The sequence below is a fragment of the Rhamphochromis sp. 'chilingali' genome (genome assembly GCF_963969265.1).
Source record: "Rhamphochromis sp. 'chilingali' genome assembly, chromosome: 22".
Taxonomy (NCBI): Eukaryota; Metazoa; Chordata; class Actinopteri; order Cichliformes; family Cichlidae; genus Rhamphochromis; species Rhamphochromis sp. 'chilingali'.
In genome coordinates this window covers 27,389,472-27,407,991 of record NC_137950.1, presented here as the reverse complement: position 1 = coordinate 27,407,991, position 18,520 = coordinate 27,389,472, and the positions used below count along the sequence as shown (strand labels likewise).

The window sequence follows — 18,520 nt, the reverse complement described above, 5'->3', positions numbered from 1 at the left end:
AGCAATTTTTTTGATTGATGTTTTGTTTCCTTTACAATATTATACATTAAAGTATAATATTGTAAAGGAAACAAAACATTAATCAAAAAATTGTTGAAAAACAAATTACAACATTGTATAAAAATTACAATCATCAACTCAAATACTTGGTTCTAATTGAACAGAAATTTCTATGAACTTGTAAGAACTGTGTAGGACATGAATCAGTCTGTGTCAGATCCTGAATTTGAAATTTCCGCTGAAGTCACGGGTAAGAGACAGTGGAACCAAGATCTAGGCCATTTGCTTTTTGAAGTTTGCAAAGACTGCTAAATTTTGCCAGTGGTAGTTCACTCTTTGCAACATAGTACGCTGTTCTAAACAGATTTCAGGTTTATTTTTAGTATGTTATTTGCAATTGGTGTTTGTTCTGGGAAAGATATTGCAGACTGAGCAATAATGCATTTCTTGCATTTCTCATGGGTTCTAATGGGGGCCTTTCTTAAAATGACTGGTCCCAGTAACAAAGGCGCTTGTCGACTCAGAAATCGAGAGAAAACCAACAACACACCCGGCAGAACATTATGTTATTTACACGGGTGCACATAAGTGGTCCGCATTCGCTGTCAAAATAAAAGACTCGCACCAGATAAGAAGTTGCAACGCGCGTTTGCGTATCTGATTGAGGAATCACTCATCTTTGGAAAAGAGAGTTTATTACAGAGAAATGGCTCTTTCCAAAATAAAAGCTATACTATACGCTTCTTCTGGGCTATATTCTCAGCAGCATATTGTAGCGGGCCAGGGCTGTTCGGGGTTCTGTTTGTACAGTTATGTTTTGTTTATGTTGCCATAGTGACGGGTGACGCCCTCTCGCTGCGACGGTGTGTCCTTCCGGGGTCAGAGGGCGCCCTGTGTGTTGTTGTTGTTGCTGCTGTGCGGTTGCCGCGCTGAGCAGTTAGCTAGCGGCAGTGTTCTTCTGCAGATGTCAATAAACGGCTGTGCTCCCTGGCTAGCTCACGGGAAGCAAGACTAAACGACACCTCCGTCTCCTCGTTGTCTGAGCTCGCCACATTGGTGTCAGAAGTGGGATGATGGTGGCATCCCATGTTCTGACCCGAGTGACTTGGTGCGCCAAAAGAAGGCACCTGGACATTTGCAAAGTGAAAGCAAAAAAACAAGTGCAAATTCAAACGCGATTTCAATATGTCACATATTGACAGTGGCTCACCGATGCCAATGACATAATTACCCAGCTACATTTCCGAAAGAATGCAAAAGCATTGACATATATTTTTTCCTTCCTATGATAGCCCGACGGGCAGGGCTGAGATAGATTTTGGTAGCCCGACTGGAAAAATCGCTAGCCCCGGGACGTCGGGCTAGCGATTTTGCGAGCCCTGATCAACCATAAAGCACAAGTACTGAGAAGTGGTCTGTGGTCACCACCTGCAGAACCACTCCTTTACTGGGGATTGCCCATCATTTACACCTGTTGTCTGTTCCATTTGCAGAACATGTGAAATTGGTTGTCAGTGTTGCTTCCCAAGTGGACAGTTTGATTTCACAGAAGTGTGATTGATTTGGAGTTAAACAACACAGTTTAAGTGCTTCCTTCATTTTGAGTGACACCTGCACACATTTTAACAAAACAACACCACAAACAAGCAAAGGAAATCAGCGAAATGAACTTTTATTTTCAGATTGAGCCAATCTGTAAACCACTTTACATGACAGTTATTTAAAAGTCATTGAAATTACTTAAGTTTAAGAGATCGTTCAGCTTTTTAGGAACTCCTGAATCTACAAACTCAAACATATTACCAACTGTGACACTGACCAAGTCTCAATTCACAAATAACTCCAAAAGATTCTCCTGAGCGCCTGTGTTACGTTTCTATGAAGACAAAGATGCAAATCAATGTTACAACTGCACAAAACAAAAGACTTTCCAAAGGATACAAGTAACTCCTACTGAAGAAGGCACAAACTGCTCGATGCTCGTTCGTGTCCCGTCAGCTTCCAAATGAGGAAAGAAATGTTTTTTTAATTATTGTTGTTTATTTTATTTTTTTTTTTTTTTTATTAATGGTGCTGCTTGTTGGCGGCAACATTAAAACAGCAACAAGCAGCCAAGTTGTGGCGAAAGCGTGAAATGGTTATGAAAACCTGATTAAAAACTGGCTCAGCCATGAAACGTTCCGATAAATCCTTCGTTTCTGGAAGTGAAATGTCTAAAGTTTTCCTCTCACCTTTACAGACGCCTACATTTCAGTTTGCATGTACAACAATAAATGTTTGACATTCTTAAGAGTCAGTGAAACATCGAGTCTCCAGACACCAAAACCACTTTACCATAAAGTAAATGTGCCCACAATCACAGCAGCGCTAATCGGACAGCTCGATTTCATCCTCTAAGCCTGAAACAGTCAAATTAACAACTGCATTAATAAATTCAGAAACACTGGAAACAATTCCAAAGGCTACCTGTTAGTTTGTCCAGATTTGTGGTTTTTCCACTGTTAGAGTGGTTAATTTGCAACTTTGCCATTTTAATGAATAAACCATCAGGAAAGATGATACAGTTCTGCTGACTTAACAAAAACTGCCTTTTAGAGAAGACACGTGGTTCAAGTCAGATTATTTAGGAAATGTTGCTCACAAAAAGGCAGTTTGTACATTCATGATTCTCTTCCAGAGAGTAGACCAGCTCTGTGCACTCATGTTTAAACACTAATGATCAGGGAGTTTCTTTCATGAAAGTATCAACAAATGTCATCAAAATATGCATAAGATTTGTTACACAAACTCAAAGGAACTGCCAACCTTGGTACAAAAACATGCTCCTCTATCTTAAAGGTTGAAGAGCGCATTCTCCACCCGCTGCACCCACCTGTTGTTTAAAGTTTTGGGCAGCCAATCAGAAGATACGTAGAGCTAAAGGAGTGAAGCAGCCAATTTCAGACAGAATGAACTGAGAGCAGGCGTCAAGCTCCCTGTATGGGTTCATTATTTTAAGTTCACTCATGCTAAGCTACTCTGTCTGAAGAAGAAAGGGGGAGAAAAAAATATCAGCAGAAACAATAGACTTTCAAAAGAGACGAATTCACTGAAGTTTATTTTGAAATGGGGTTTGTTACCTATAAGAAAACTTCAGATCTGACATTAACAGATAACACCGCAGGTTGAAACGGACGCACTGTAAAGCTGTCCTGGAACCTAGATGTAGAGTGGTTCTGAAGGAGTGCAATAAATATTTTCAACCAGAATGCAGGCTAGGTTTCACCCGCTTCCCCCTTGAAAACTACTTCAACTTCACTAAAATTCCTTCATTGGCAAAAAGCAATTAAACAAATGTTTTTCCTGCATATGTGGACCAAATCCCCCCCAACCACACAAAACTCAAAAATACGCAAGAGTGCAAAAAACTCAGTGAATGCACCTCCACGAAATGAAACGGGAAGAAGCCCTTCTTGTCCACAGACAACACCAGTAGATGACATAACGGAAAGATTGAGATCATCATTGCACTTCAGTGGATTAGAGTCCGTGGTGGACAGTGTCTCTCTTTCGGTCCCCAAACCACGAGTCCCAGGTCAGCTGGGTCTGCAAGGTGCAGCCTCCGGCCTTGAGGTCGCACGAGTACCCGGCAGGACAGCAGTGCTTCGAGTCAAAGCAGCAGACGGCCTGAGAACAGACACAGCGTGTTCAGCACCGAATCAATCGGCAAGGCTCAAACTTATTTTATTCTAAACAAACATATGAGCTGAATGAATTCAGCAACAATAAAAGTCGATTATCAAAGATGAGTAGTAGCACAGCAACATATAGTATACCTGCTAAGTTTTAACATAAACATTCCAAAATCGAGCCTAGAACAAGGACCATCCAAAGTCACGGCTGGAAGAATGACTTCAAATGTAAATGAGTGGGAGGGACTGACAGGTGAACGTACCCTGGGGGAGGGGCAGCAGCTCCACTCCGTGGCGGAGATCTTACAGCAGGTGTCTCGTTTGGAGCAGCGAAACTCGCCCCTGCCATCACACGCCACATCCTCCTCGTCCTCCTTCACAGACTGCAGCACTTCGATCTGAGGGATGGTGCTGAGGTGGTGGTAGTGTCGTTGCTTCTCGCATGTTCCTGTCTGCATGTTGCAGGTGTAGCCCTGAGGGCAGCAGTGCTCGTGGTCAGTGCAGCAAACAGCCTGAGAAGAGACCACGATGCCAGATATTAACATGTTACAGCCACGAGTGAAGCATTTCAGTGATTCCTATTAAGCTTTTCCCTATATACACTATTGAACACTCCAAAAATATGGTCTAAATGGCAATTGTATTTCCTGCTGTAAGCACCAAATTTGTTTAAACAGGAAAGAAAGCCGGTTTTACATCACTATTGAAACTGCTGTCTGATTCATTTTAGTCTGTTGTGAAACCAAATGATATTCTACATCAGCAAGACACTGCAGAAATGTCACAGATCAGTTTGTGATCTTATCAAATGAGCACCTTTGTGGAAAACTCGAGGATTTAATGACAGTCTGAACATCACTGATGCACAAACCTTGAACAGCGGGCAGCAGCCCCACTTTCCGGTCTTCAGCTTACAGCAGGTCGTCCCTGAAGCGCAGCTGCTCTTGTTGTCACATTTAACGTCGATCACGGCGCCCGGCTCTGTTACAGCGCTCACTTTGGCGAACCATGGTATAACATGGGAACCTCTGGAGCAGGAGAAGTGGTGGGGCTCACAGGTGTGTCCGCTGGGGCAGCAATGGTTTCCATCTTTGCAGCAGACAGCCTGACGGGCAACACGGGTAACTGACACTCTCCCATTTAAAAAGAATTAATAATTTAAAAAAGGGAGGGGTTAAACTCACGTTCGGCAGAGGGCAGCAGCCCCATTTGTGTTCCTTTTCCATGAAGCAGCAGGTCGTGTCTCTGGGACAGCTGGTCTGGGTGTCGCACATGTTCTGAGTTGGATGGGAAACAGTCTGGCCGAGCTCCTCCTGCAGGGCTGGGATCTTCTGCAGCCAGGCCACACTGAGGCCACCGGGTTTGTCACAGGTGCCCTCTGCCACATTGCACTTGTAGCCTTTGGGGCAGCAGTGCTCGTGATCGTTGCAGCACACAGCCTGGAACGAAACAAGGAACGAGTTCTACATCTGGTCATCTGGATCCGGTCTTTTATCAGTTCCCAGAGTCAGAACCAGACACGGAGAAGCTGCATTCAGCTTTTATGCTCCTTATATCTGGAACAAACTCCCAGAAAGCCTCAGATCAGCTGAAACACTCAGTTTATTTAAATCCAGGTTGAAGACTCACCTGTTCTCAGCTGCATTTGAATAAAGCACCAAATCCACACTTTAAGCCTAAATTTCAAAACTTACATTTAACTACTGATTTTATCTACTGTTCTGATTTTATCTGTTTTGATTTTATATACTGTTGTTTGTTTGTTAATTAGTTAGTTAGTTTATTTGCTTGTTTTATTCAATTTTAAATCATGCTTTTTATTTGTTCTTGTTTCTAATGTCTCTGTAAAGCACTTTGAATCACCTTGTTGTTGAATTGTGCTATACAAATAAACTTGCCTTGCATCACAGACTGAAATCCTTCAAAACATCACAGGCTGCTCTTCTGTTGATGAAACAGCTGAAAAGTTATCCTCATTTTATTTGACACCATATGATCCACCTCTAGTCAGCTTCAAAACACCAACTAATTGTCTACTATTAAGAGTTCTGTTGTTAAACCACTGGTTCCAGGTGTAAATCTCAGTGTTTCCTGTTACATCTTCCCAAAAGAGAAGGAGTATTTTGGATGATTTAACACATCTATACATTTAAATTCAGACTTTTGAATTTCGATCAGTTTGTCTTTGCCTCTGAAAAATCCACTCAGGTATAACAGCTGTCTCAAAGTAGAAGTACAGAAAATCTCTACAGTCACATGAGGGAGAACAGGGTTGAGAGCATAGGTTGACCAAAATTACTGAAACTGTGCAATGAAGTCACTGAAACAGCCACTTTGACGGGCCCATGCCTGATCACCCGGTCAGCTGCCATGTGACTGAAACAGCAATAAGATCAAGTTAGTCTGATACCGGTCTGTGACTGAATGGGGGTCATGTAGACAATTGCACTCAGAAGAGAAAGAAAAAAAAAACAAAAAAAAAAAAACACACACTTAAAAACAAAGTTGCTGCAGGATGGAAACTTAACTGCAACGTTACAATGTAGCGCTTGGCAACATCCCATTTTTATGGATTAACAACAAAACAACTGGCTGTTAACCAGTTAAGTTGATTCCTGTGAACAAACAAAGATGAGATGTGGTCAGCCTTCAACTGAGACCAGTTGCCTATTGGAAGGTCAGCCCATGTAGTCAGCTTATGGCCGGGTTGTCGTCCAAAGGTTGAGCATTTTTCAGGCTGGTCAACACATCTAATTGCCAACAGTTACAGACCAAATAAAGATTCAATACATATTCAAATGAAGTTTCCCTGAGTTACAAGCAGGCTGCTGTCCCGTTCCATTTTGTGTTTAAACTAGTGTGAATGAGACATTACTGAAATGCACTCAGAGCCACAGCTGACTTCTTATTTTCAATCCTCAGACTTGGGTTTGATTGACATTTTCTAATCATCACACGTCTTAAGCTGGACTGTAATCACTGTTCACATTGGATCTAGGATTACCTGGGGACCTCTAATGAATTTAATTCAGGATTAGGAGGGGCGTGCATGTGTCTAAATCACATAAGGTCCCCTGGTACTACTAATCCTGTGCAAATAGGGCTTAACAGATGAGTATGAACTTTCAAGACCTGGAAGCTGGAATCTACAAGCCTACTATTACTACTACAGTAAACAAATAACCACCCAGAAATAGGTCATGACCTAAAGATGAGCCACTTATGCACCATGAAAGCACTCCTGGGATCACACAGGAATTAGGAGATGATGCCAGACCAAAAAAAAAAAAAAAAAAAGAGAAATTACAGAGGCTCGGTGGTTAATGTTAACCAAATCATTACAATTTCTGTCGTGTTTGAATGTGCTGTGGATAAAAATAATTCAAGTATCAGTAAGAAAAATTAGAACAGGATGTCAGAAATAACCACAGCTGACACCAAGAACAAACAAACCCTTGGCTATTTGCACATCAAAGTTAAATCTGGCCAGCACATATGATCAGGAGGCAGAAAGGAGATGCTGACCTGTGGTAAAGGGCAGCAGGCCCACTGTCCGGAGTTCATTTTACAGCAGGTGGAGCCCCACGGACATCTGGTCTTCTCATCGCATTTCTCATCCTCCACCTCCAAGGTCAGAGCTGCTACCTTTGTCAGCCAGGAGACGGGCGGAGAGAAGCCCCGAGGGTCATCGCAACTTTCGGCTGCCAGGTTGCAGACTTTGCTGTGAGGGCAGCAATGGATGTGATCATCACAGCAAACAGCCTGCAGGTACACACAATACAGACCAGAGGAGTGTTACACCGAACTACTAGAAAGCCATGTAAGCCAATTGATTTTTTTTTTTTTAATTTACAAATGTAAACTCTTAAGATCATAAATCTCCTGTGTGAGCGTCCTGGGCAGCATTAATTTAGCACATCTTTCCAAAGGCGGTGATCGGTACCCGCTCCCTCATCGAGTCTGCTTGTTTAACACACACCAATTTGCTCTGAGTCTTTGAAATAAATTGGCATGTTTGTTTACGAATTAGCTCATTGTTACTAGCTCACCCGCTGACCTGCGCCACTGTTCGCCCACTCACATCAGCATGAGTTTGCCCTCCTCAGAAAAATCTGGCTCAGTTCTCTGTTGATGGTTTGAGCCTGATGTACTTGTGGTTACAGGATTTTCATGAGCTCAGCATTTTGAATACTAGAGACAAGACAGAAGAAAGCAGTCCTCACTTCAGCCCCGGATTACCTGACGCAGCGGACAGCAGGCCCAACCGCCACTCGCAGTCTTGCAGCAGGTGGATTTCCCAGGACATGTCGTTGATTTGTCGCACCTGTTGTTACCGTCTTCCAGTAAAGGAAATACCGGCACGTGTCCAAGCATGGGAGTCACGGCGTTACCTGTGGAGTCGTCGCACGTGGAGCTTTTCAGGTTACAAATGGTGCCGTGGGGGCAGCAGTGCAGGTGGTCCTCACAGCACACAGCCTGCAGGGATGAGGAACAACCCAGACTTAGAGTCTGCAAATGAACTACTACATTACCTAAAGGAGAGTCCATTAATAAGCTCTACTCGTGTTTATTAATGGACAATAACTCACATGAGTTACAGTCTCCCTGTCGGAGAGGAGAACAGGTCATTAAAGGAAAAGTACCTGTGGTAACGGACAGCAGGCCCAGTCTCCTTTCAGTGTTTTACAGCAGGTGCTTCCGTCAGCACAGGCCACAGAGTCGTTGCAGGGGATGGAATGGACTGAAAGGTCTGCAGAACAATAAAAATCACCACCACAGAAGCTAACATTTTTAGATTCCTGTAACACTGCTTGACTCAATGAAACGTTTTGAGGGAAACCCCCCCACAATGCAGCACAACCAGATATACATTTCACACATTCTTCTTCCTCCTTGTCAAATTTTGGCACAAAGAAACCCAATCACTGACAAGATGAAAACAGATGGAGAAAAGCTTCTTCCCACTCCACTCAAAACGTTAAAGTTGACGAATTTCAGTCAAACAGATTAAGGCAACATTACTGAAGATATTAATAAAACATTTGTATTAAAACATGTTTTTCTCTGAAACACATTAAATATTTAGAGTTTGATCACAGAAGATGTGACGATGGCCGTCTCACTCACCTTTTCTCTGGACTTTAAGGAGCTCGGTTGCAGCTTCTGCCAGTGTCATGGTGGGGTTTCTCTGGGTAGACTCACAGGTCCTGTGGTACAGGTCGCACTCTGAGCCTGCAGGGCAGCAGTGGATGCGATCTGAACAACAGATGGCCTGAAAGAAGTAGTAAATCTTTGCAATCAATGATTGTGTGAAAGTGAGAACTCAACCTCATCAAATACTGCATTTCCTCCCCCGAGCTGCTCTCCTGGGCCTTTACTGCAACTACCTTCATTTATGAGTCTTTGTGCTTTCAGTAACTGAAAAGCTTTTGAGCAGAGCTCAGGTGAAGGACGTACACTGAAGAATATCCCTGCCTCGATTTTGCAGTGTTTTTGGCTAATTATCCATTCATTTTGAAGCACTGTGCAGCTTATTCTGGTTTTTCAGTCTAATGATTACTTCATTCATTGCAATGTTGTAGCGTTTCTTTCAACCTCGTATTGACTTTCAGAGGAAAACTACCAAAAGGAAGTCTTAACACTTTGAATCAACTCTCCATAAGTATTTCAAATTCATAAATGAAAGGAAATTCCAACAGGGACTCATTACATTTGAGCAAAAGCAGCCTTCAGTTTGTTAGATATGCCACTTATTTGATATCTAAAAAGACTAAACACCTGATAAAATATTAAAAAGCTTCACAATGACCTTTAGCTAGTAAGAGTCGGTCTCTCTGCAACTTCCTGTTCATCTAAACTGACCCCATCGCTCAGTGACTTCATACTACTTACACTGGGCATCGGGCAGCAGCCGTAGGTGTCGTTGATCATCTTGCAGCATGTGGTGTGATCAGGACAAAATGACTTCTTGTCTGGACAACTGACTGAGGGGATGACAGAAGTGACACGGGATCCATCAATAAAATCCTATTCAATGTTTGTTTTTTAATTTAAAGATAAGACTTACTGTCACTGGCTACAGCAGGGATCTTCTTCATCAGGGGCATGACGGTCTCGCCATGCCTACACCGTGAATGCTTCAGGTCACACTCCATGTTGGCAGGGCAACAGTGAAGGTGATCCTCACAGCATGTGGCCTGCATGAGATTCAAACACAGGATGTTTTAGCCTTATTAGGAACCCTCGTGTCAATGTTTTCCTCCAATCAGTACAGTAAGAATCAAACAGCTTTAATTCAGCAACATAAAAATATGGAAAATGCTGGAAACTGTTGGAATACTTTAATTCAAATCACTTGTACTACATCTACAGCATTTATATGCACCTTTGGGTATGGGCAGCAGCCGTACTCTCCGCTGGGTAGCAGACAGCATGTGAAAGCGTTCGGGCAGCTGAGTTTCCCATCAGGGCACGATATTGAACTGCCAATGGAAGCTACAAAAGTAGTAAGACCTAAAGAGAAACGCAGTCTTCTGTTAACACTACAGTATCATCTGCATATAAATTTAGAAACGTAAGTGAATACATGATCATCACATTTCACTGTTTATTTATATGATGTAATCCCCACCTGGGTTATTCCCTCTCCTTCTAGCAGGTAGTTTGGCCAGCAGAGGGAAAGACTCCAGCGAGGCAGAGACGCACCGCAAGTGAGCGATATCACACTTTGTTGCCTCAGGGCAGCAGTGGCGCCTATCGTCACAACACACCGCCTGCAGAGAGAAGATCACGGGATCGTGAAGCACACCAGCACTATAGATATACAACTGGGACATGAAAAATGAACAATTGATGCACGTGAGACATTTTAATTCAGTATATAGAGTAGTTTGAATAAAACAGGCAGATGTGCCTTTCTATTAAAGCAAATGAGCACTGATTGCTGAATGTGCAGCCAACAAACACCATCTGATTCCAAGGAAATGCTGCAGCTTCAATGAGTTTTAAATACTGAAGAAATTCAAAGTGTTTCATTTGAAGCAAATAAATGTCTAAAACTGGTCATTTCACTCTGAACAGACATTTATTTTATTTTCCACCAGGAGTATACAGAGATTATAAGACTTATATTCACACAGTATTAGCCATTATCAGAATATGAAAAAGCTGAAATGTATAAAGTTTTCATTTTTGGTGTGTCTAAATCAAATCCTAAGTGTCTGACATTTTTAACACTTACTTTAGATTCTGACATTTCTATAGTTTTAGCTGCTTTCAGGATCGATCAAGTTCTCCCCTCTTTGCCTTTGCTGGCAGCTGCAGAGTGCTGACATCAGCAGCTATGAGTGATTCAGCAAAAGGTCAGACTCACTAATTTTGACTTCAGAAAATGTGCAGTCTGTGGCAGACGTGCAGTGTCATTCTGTGTTGCCAGCCAATTTGTTCATGAAGCAACTTCAGAACCACACAACCACCCCTCAATGAGTGTTGAGGCAACATGATTGAAGACATTGGCAAATAGACGCAACACAGACAACCACAAGTCCAATGACACTTTGTTTGTTTTTTTAATATAAAATGAATGATCACCGCTAAGGATTTAAAACAGAGTCATCACTAAATGAAGTGTCAGGAATTTGTGGTAGTAGAAGGGTTGCAAATAAACTTAAAGATTCTTAAAGCTGTTGCATTTTCTAAGCCTGTGCATCCTTTACATCATCTATAAACATGGTCTGAAACCATTTCAATGTGTGTGTGAAACTTGAGGCAAACTGAAGTGCGTATTAAACATACAGTGTTGGTGAAGAAATACATCACATTTCATTTTAAACAGCTACAAACTTTCATAGGCAGCCTGTCAAGAACTCATGCAAGAAACAGCTGATCATTTTTTGGTGTGAGAAACCTGGGGCTTGTGTGAGTCAGTGATTTTAGGCAAAGAGATGGCGTTTGTGCTTATGTGTGTCACCTTGGCTAAGGGGCAGCAGCCCCAGGAGCTGTCAGGAAGCTGGCAGCAAGTCGTGTCATCCGGACACTCAGACACCTGGTCCGGACAAACGACTGCCTTCACCGTCTCCTCGAGCTGAAGCAATCACATCACAGCCAACGCATACAAATGCAAGGACGCCACATGGTCAAACAAACAAAAGGCTTAAAAACACTCAAATATGAACAGTTCAAGGAATCAATAATCAATTAAAACACACTGAAAATCACTCCAGCCACAGCGTAATATACATATATAAAATATAGATTTTCCTTGCAAGACAAGAGAACAAACAACTGCTGGAGAGATTAAGTCCGTGGAAACATCTTGGCGCTGCACCAAGAGAGATCAGGTAGCCTGTGTGGGGGAGGTCGAAGCATCTGTGCTTGTAGTGCCATCGTGAAACCAACACTATTGCGCCTCTCAATACTCTGCACGTTTCAAAAACATTCCCCGCACCTCTTCAAACACCTTATTTACCCATGAGTGTTGTTCTTTTAAGTCATTTGTTTTTGGGGTGGGAGGAACGTACAAAGCAGATCAGACAATTCCATTATTTTAACAAATAACACCAACTGAGCAAACGTATCCAGATAACAAAACTGAGCTTGGTTCACTGGAGATTCCTTTAAGATAATCTTCCAATGGTTGTTGGTGGGGTAATCAACGTTAAGATGTCTAAAGACAGAAGCTAAGCTTTGCCCCACCCCCTTCACCTGAGGCTGGGTCGGGAGTCGTGTCATCCACGGCAGGGAAACTGTTTTATTGACGCATTTCTCATGGACCAAATCACACAGGGTGCCCTCGTAACAGCAGTGGAGGTGGTCTGAACAGCACTCTGCCTACAGAGGGATTCAAACAGAGTGTAAGAGAAACAGGTTCACTGAGAGGAAACTTAAAAATTGAAATCAATTTTAAGTGACAGCAAACTGACATTTTATTTTACAGTACTATTTTTCCCAAGCAGAACATAAATACTGAGTTTTATTAGTTTATAGTACAAAATATCCTGCAACTCTTGTACAAAAGTCATATAATATATACTGTCAATAATATGCATAATGTTCAAGGTCATTCTATGAAACTGTATGTCGACTGTTTTGTTCTATTAAACTTTCTAATACTATATTTTTAAAAGAACTCCCCTTCAGCGTGTGAGCAATATGAACAAGCTCTCAAAATTAAAACACCGTCAGGAGGAAGACGCCCCTGCACAGAGGGAAATAAAACCCCGTGTCATCCTCGATCAGTACAACGGACACTCAGTTCTCAGTGAGAGCGCTTTATGGCTGAGAAACGGCCCGAGTTTGAGCGCTAGCCTTATTCACAGCTAGCTTCTAGGAAAATTGTACTCTACAGCTCACATGCTGCAGGTTTCCAGTTTTACTCATTTACTGTGGCAGAACAAGCCAGAGTGGTGTCTGTGGGTAAAACTGCCATGTGACCCCGCCTACTGCGCCATTGAAGGCCCTCTAATGGGTTGAGGTCTGCAGCTTGACCTACTACTGCAATAACTTCAGTCTTTTCTCCCCCCCCCCATTCTGTTGTAGATTTGCTGCTGTGCTTACAATCATTGTGCTGGTGCATGATCCAGTTTGGACCACGCTTTGACCATTTGACTCTAGAGTACAACGCTGTGGCTGTGAAACAAACCCTCAGCTCTCCACCACTGTGCTGACATTTGGAATGACGTTTTAAGATTAGAGTTGATAAAGCATGTACTTGGGGCTGGAACACGTGACCCTGAACCCTCCCTTATTTATGCTGCAACAGGCCTAGGCTGCTGGGCACGTCCCATGATTGTTGATGATGTTATTAATAATCTCGGGCTTTCTTCCACAGAGCATCTTTTGTCACGTCTTCCTCCCCTTACACCCGACCGGTCGTGGCAGATTGCTGCCCCTCCCTGAGCCTGATTCCAGGAGTTTCTTTCCTGTTCAAAGGGAGTTTTCTTTCCCACTGTTGCCAAGTGCTTGTTCATCAGGGTCATCCAATTTTGGGAATTTCTTTGAATCATTGTAGGGTCTTTATCATATAATATAAAGTGCATTGAGGTGCTTTGTCATTTGGACAGATTACATCAAACGTTATTTATACAGTGCCAAACAAACATTGTTCTGCAACTCTTGTGGAATATTCACATGCAACTCTGCAAACCTAAGCTGTGCTGCCATGACAAGGCACTTTTTCCTGACACTTGTAAACAAGTCATACCCGTTTCTTTTTTTTGTAAATTGTGCGTCACAAACTTAAACACGCTGAGGCATGTAGAGTGTGAGATGCAGATCTTGGTTTTTTCAGTTTAAGCACTGGACAGTCTGATCTCATGGTAAACGTGCCAGGACCTGAACTCCTGGGAAGACTGGCAACTGTATCCAATGTTTTCCACTTATGTAGAATGACAGACTTCAGACTGACTGGAAACTGCTTTCTAACCCTCCCTTAGATTGATGGGCAGCAACAACTGCTCCTCTGAGATCATTACTGGCATCTTCCCTCTTCAGCACTGTGTTAAACACACAAATGCTTTAGACTAGCAAACTCTTCGTCGCTCACACTCACTGATGATCGATGAATCAAGTGCATTTGGTTAGCAGTACCTGGCTGCTACCCTCGTCTTAACTTATAGAAGCACGATAGTGTACTTGATTAACATCCAGGTCAGACACAACAGTGACGGGTAACTCACACGTGGTAGCGGGCAGCATCCGTATCCCCCCTCAGTATTCTTGCAGCAGGTGTTTTTGTTCTGACATGTGTGTCCATTGGGACAGACCAGCGCCAAGCTCAGACCCAGCAGGGCCAAACACAAGAACCCCATCTGCAGAGCCTGAACACAGGGAACAGAGGACAGGGCTGTGAGCGATTAATACAAACCCTTATGGGGATTTCTGGGTTTTATTCTGGCTGTGAGTGAGGAGGAGGGAAACAAAGACAAGTATGCTTAGCAGCTGCAAAAGAATTTCAACTGAAACTGGATTTCGCCACTAAACAAACCCAGATCCTTCTGAGATTGACGTTCCCTTCATATCATAACTACTTTATGTCCTAAACAGCAGCACTATAAATGGCAAGTCACGAGTTCAAGATTCAATTATTGGCTTTTGCAAAAACTCAGACTGAAAGTGACTCATGTCTATTATTTTTAGTTGGCCGCTAGCATCATTAACGGCCTTTTAGCTCAAGCAGAAAGAACAGAATAACAGACTTAACCGACTGCTGAATATGTAATGAAAAAAGATTTAGTGCCAATTTAAGACTGATTTTCCTCTGGACTGTTGTGATACAGCAGTGACTTTTTGTCCCAGAAAAACTAAACTCATTGGACGTTCCTGCTGGCTCATGTCACAAGTTTGTGATAACATTTTAATTGCTATACATTTTACAGGCTGGATGGAAATAAATAAAAAGTTTTCCATGTTATGAAGGTGGTTCACTTCTTCCTGGAGTACATAGCCATGATGTTATTATCTGCTCCAGTGCCGGTTAGATTCCACGTTAGAGAACAGGTAAGAAATCGCCACCTACAGACCAATTAAGTCTTCAGAAAAATGGCATCACCGTTCCTGGAAGAGCTCTTGTTCATCTTGTTTGTCTTTGTTTTTCCTCAAATGAGCATCAGGAATGAAAACAGATTATTAATACCACTTTGATGATACACACTGCTAAAACACAGGTTAAGAGGAAATCACGAGAAAACACAAAACACTCTGAAATGTCTCCTAAAAGTCTGGATGCTTCTGACAAGGTGGCAATTCTGGGCTGAAACCACAAATATTTCCTCAAATATAATTTAATAACTGTAGACGGCAAGCAGTAGCATCTGTGGCAGGGATTTTAAACTCAGGGCAGACAGCTGCAGTTTATGGAGATGCTTTAATTTTAATACAAGTGAAAAGTTTGCCTCATGCAGCCTCTTGGAATTTAATTTTGTTAACAAGAAGCCTTCAAGTAGTCCAAACATAAACTTTAACTTTTATAAAAGCTTAGCCTTATAGAACTCCTCATTTTACATCTAATTACAGTTCAATTCAAAGATGACGCCTGAAACTGCCCAAATATGAAAATGAAGCTTGCTTTTACAGCTCTGTCACTTGAGACCAAGTTCCAACAAATACATTTTGCTGTAGTTAAGGACTTCTCATCTTTTGCAGATTCTGTACTGAGAATGAAAAAGGGATGTTCAAACTGAACACATGCAACATGTTTAAAATAGCGTTATGCGTCTGCTCAAAACGTCAATTTTCACTTTCATATTTTTGTACTAGGTTAGCGTTGGGGTGTTTCTTTGCACTTCTCACTCTGGATAGCGTCCATATCTATTACTGATGGCATTCAGCTCCACTGCCATGAGCACAGGCAAATGCAACCTTTCAAATTTTATACACCTCAATACCCATTTAGCTTCATGAGTTCCTGTTCTACTAGAATCATTGCATTCTATTATTTAAAGATTTTACATCATTGCATTTCACAGGTTTCTATTTATTCGTTTCCTTCTCTTTTCTTTAACCTAAGTAAGACACCTGGTTTGTAATAGAGACATGTTCAATTTCAAAGATCCTATAGTCCCTCTTAAGTAGCTACTAGTACTGCAAAAAAGGGGCGCAAGAATTAAAATGCAATGTTTCTAAAAGCACAAAACACAAACTGTTTCTGTGCAGTTTGTCTCTCAGCCCGATCTCCAATTAGAGAGACTGTCCAACAATAAAATATTAATGTGCAATACTCTCAGAGATCAAGAAGATGTAGAGAGAGAAAAAAAAAAGCAAACATGAGGGGAAGATTAAAGATTAGGGACTGCTCAGGATGCTGACATTTGATAAATTTCCTGGCTTATGTTAACTACGGTCATATACAGATCCACTGTCTTAATCAGAGAGCAGATCTATAAGTAACGTGCTGCTGAAATGATCTGATCAGTTCATAAGATCTTTCAGCTCTGGATTGACGTGCTGTTCATGGCATTTAGTTCAAGAGCACAAATCATTAAAGTAAATTCAAACAGGTAATCCACTTTAGTTTCACCTGCCAGATTCTAACTTTTACCAAATCGTCACACTGGCTACAAACTAGAAAGGAGTCATGATGGCTCAATCTCAAAATTTCTACCCAGTTTTTTTTTAGGTTTAGAAAAACTGTCCCAGGTCATTTTGGGAGCAGTGACCCAAAGTGTTTGTGCAGGTCAATCCTGTCACCTGAGCAGACAAGTAAAACCTCAGGCATTGCTCCAGCCCAGCATGATGTCAGTCACCTGAGACAAGGTGTGAAAGGACAGCATTCCCTCTCTAAAACTCAAGAAGCCTCTTGGATGACAAGTAAAATATCTTCAAAACCTTATGAAGTCCAGCTGCCTTATATTCCAGATCTAAAGACTACCATGACCCAGATAAGTGGGAACCTACACAGACAACCTACACACGATGCCAAAGGGCAACGCCACGACACCCATTTAAATCTAACGTGGGAGGGCAATATAAACTAAAAGACAAACAGATCTGGTACATAGCAAATGAAAATAGATAAGAAAAGGCTGCACCAACAGGGCAATAATGGAAGGTCTAGTTTCTTTGTAAACACACGTTAAGCTCACATTTCAATAAAAGACAAACATTACTGTCAACGACTTTAAAAGAACAACTGCAACAATTCATAACGTGAAAGATTGCTAAACTTCACCTGTGCATATGTCAATATATGGTAAAGCTCGGGGATGGGGTTTAGTCGCTTTCCGCCCACTTTTTATTTATTTTTTCTTAAATATACAAACTAAACCTTTACAAAGCCAATACTGAAGCAATATATACGAAATAAAACATTTACCATGATTAGCAGGAATCCCGAGAGCAGGTAGAAAGAGTTTAATCGTTATCAGCACTGGGCACTTTTCTGCATACTCCTGAAAAACAACAGTACACTGTCAGTCGATGTTATGCTTTTAGGAAATACTGCATTATACTACAGGGGGTAAAAGTAGTGACAACGTTTAAGAAAAATAACCTGGAACTTATAAAAAATACCAGCTGAAAGGAGAGAGCTTTCTAACGCTAGCTTTTATAATAAAAATACAAGTTAGCGTAGCAGGCTATGCAGCTAAAAACAAAGCTAGCTGGTTTAAATGAAGTTAAGCGGATGTTCTCTTTTCTTTTTTTTTTTTTTTTTTTAAATCAACGTACGAAACGGAAATCATCCTCTTACCTCGCCTGAAGGGTCACATACATGTACCGTTTGATGTGGTAGTGACAGCCTGCAACACCCAGAACGCACAAAGCAAACAGTCTCTGATAATACTTATATCACATGACGCCTGACACGTGACTCTACAGGCTAGCGTCTTAAAGGGCCAGTACACTGCAGCGTTCCAGGGTTAGGAAAATAAAACAACAACAACAAAATAATATAAAAATAGAATATTAAATTAACTTTTTATCTATTGCATTATTTGAATTTATGAAAACTTACGACACTGGCACAGATGTGGTAAGAATTCAAACATCACAAAGTATTGAAAGCATGTTTTCTGTAAGAGAAGGACGTTATAACTTAAAGCGGTGGGCAACGTCAAACCTACGGTTTTCGTGTTTGTGTGTGTGTGGAGAAAAACCATGGCAAAAGTTGCTTAAAACACATAGTCTTTATTAGGTATAATAAAAAGATAATGATGGTTGAATTTCAAATAATATCTCTGTTTGTTTAGTTTTTATATTCTTTTTCTACTCAGATTTTGCAGTCAACATTCCAAAATTGGAGGCATTTTCCTTTGACGTGCGGAAATAAAATTGCGGAATTATAAAAACTATATATGAACATTTTTTTGCATTTCAAACAGTGCATAAATTATGTGCAAATATGTATGTTGATG

General features: G+C 41.5%; 1 protein-coding gene across 1 annotated transcript; it reads right to left on the bottom strand.

The window, feature by feature from the left end:
• Positions 1-1,656: 1,656 nt before the first annotated feature.
• On the bottom strand, positions 1,657-17,975 carry grnb (granulin b). The gene is made up of 17 exons (XM_080872986.1): positions 17,857-17,975; positions 17,482-17,557; positions 14,348-14,488; positions 12,375-12,500; positions 11,641-11,754; positions 10,303-10,444; positions 10,057-10,184; positions 9,739-9,868; positions 9,564-9,655; positions 8,799-8,943; positions 8,315-8,421; positions 7,911-8,147; positions 7,197-7,433; positions 4,856-5,110; positions 4,543-4,776; positions 3,935-4,183; positions 1,657-3,666 (listed from the first exon to the last, which is right to left on the bottom strand). Exons 2-17 carry the CDS (start codon positions 17,482-17,484, stop codon positions 3,520-3,522), a joined length of 2,487 nt encoding a protein of 828 aa, XP_080729112.1. The 5' UTR covers positions 17,485-17,557; positions 17,857-17,975; the 3' UTR covers positions 1,657-3,519.
• Between the last annotated feature and the right edge of the window lie 545 nt (positions 17,976-18,520).

What these genes read in the sequence shown, in the direction of transcription:
- grnb (XM_080872986.1), bottom strand. An exon ending in AAGGAGAGGGAATAACCCAG is followed by an intron (nt 10,185 to 10,302) that starts GTGGGGATTACA and finishes GTTTCTCTTTAG; the next exon opens with GTCTTACTACTTTTGTAGCT. An exon ending in CCTGCTGTCCGCTGCGTCAG is followed by an intron (nt 7,434 to 7,910) that starts GTAATCCGGGGC and finishes GTGTACCTGCAG; the next exon opens with GCTGTTTGCTGTGATGATCA.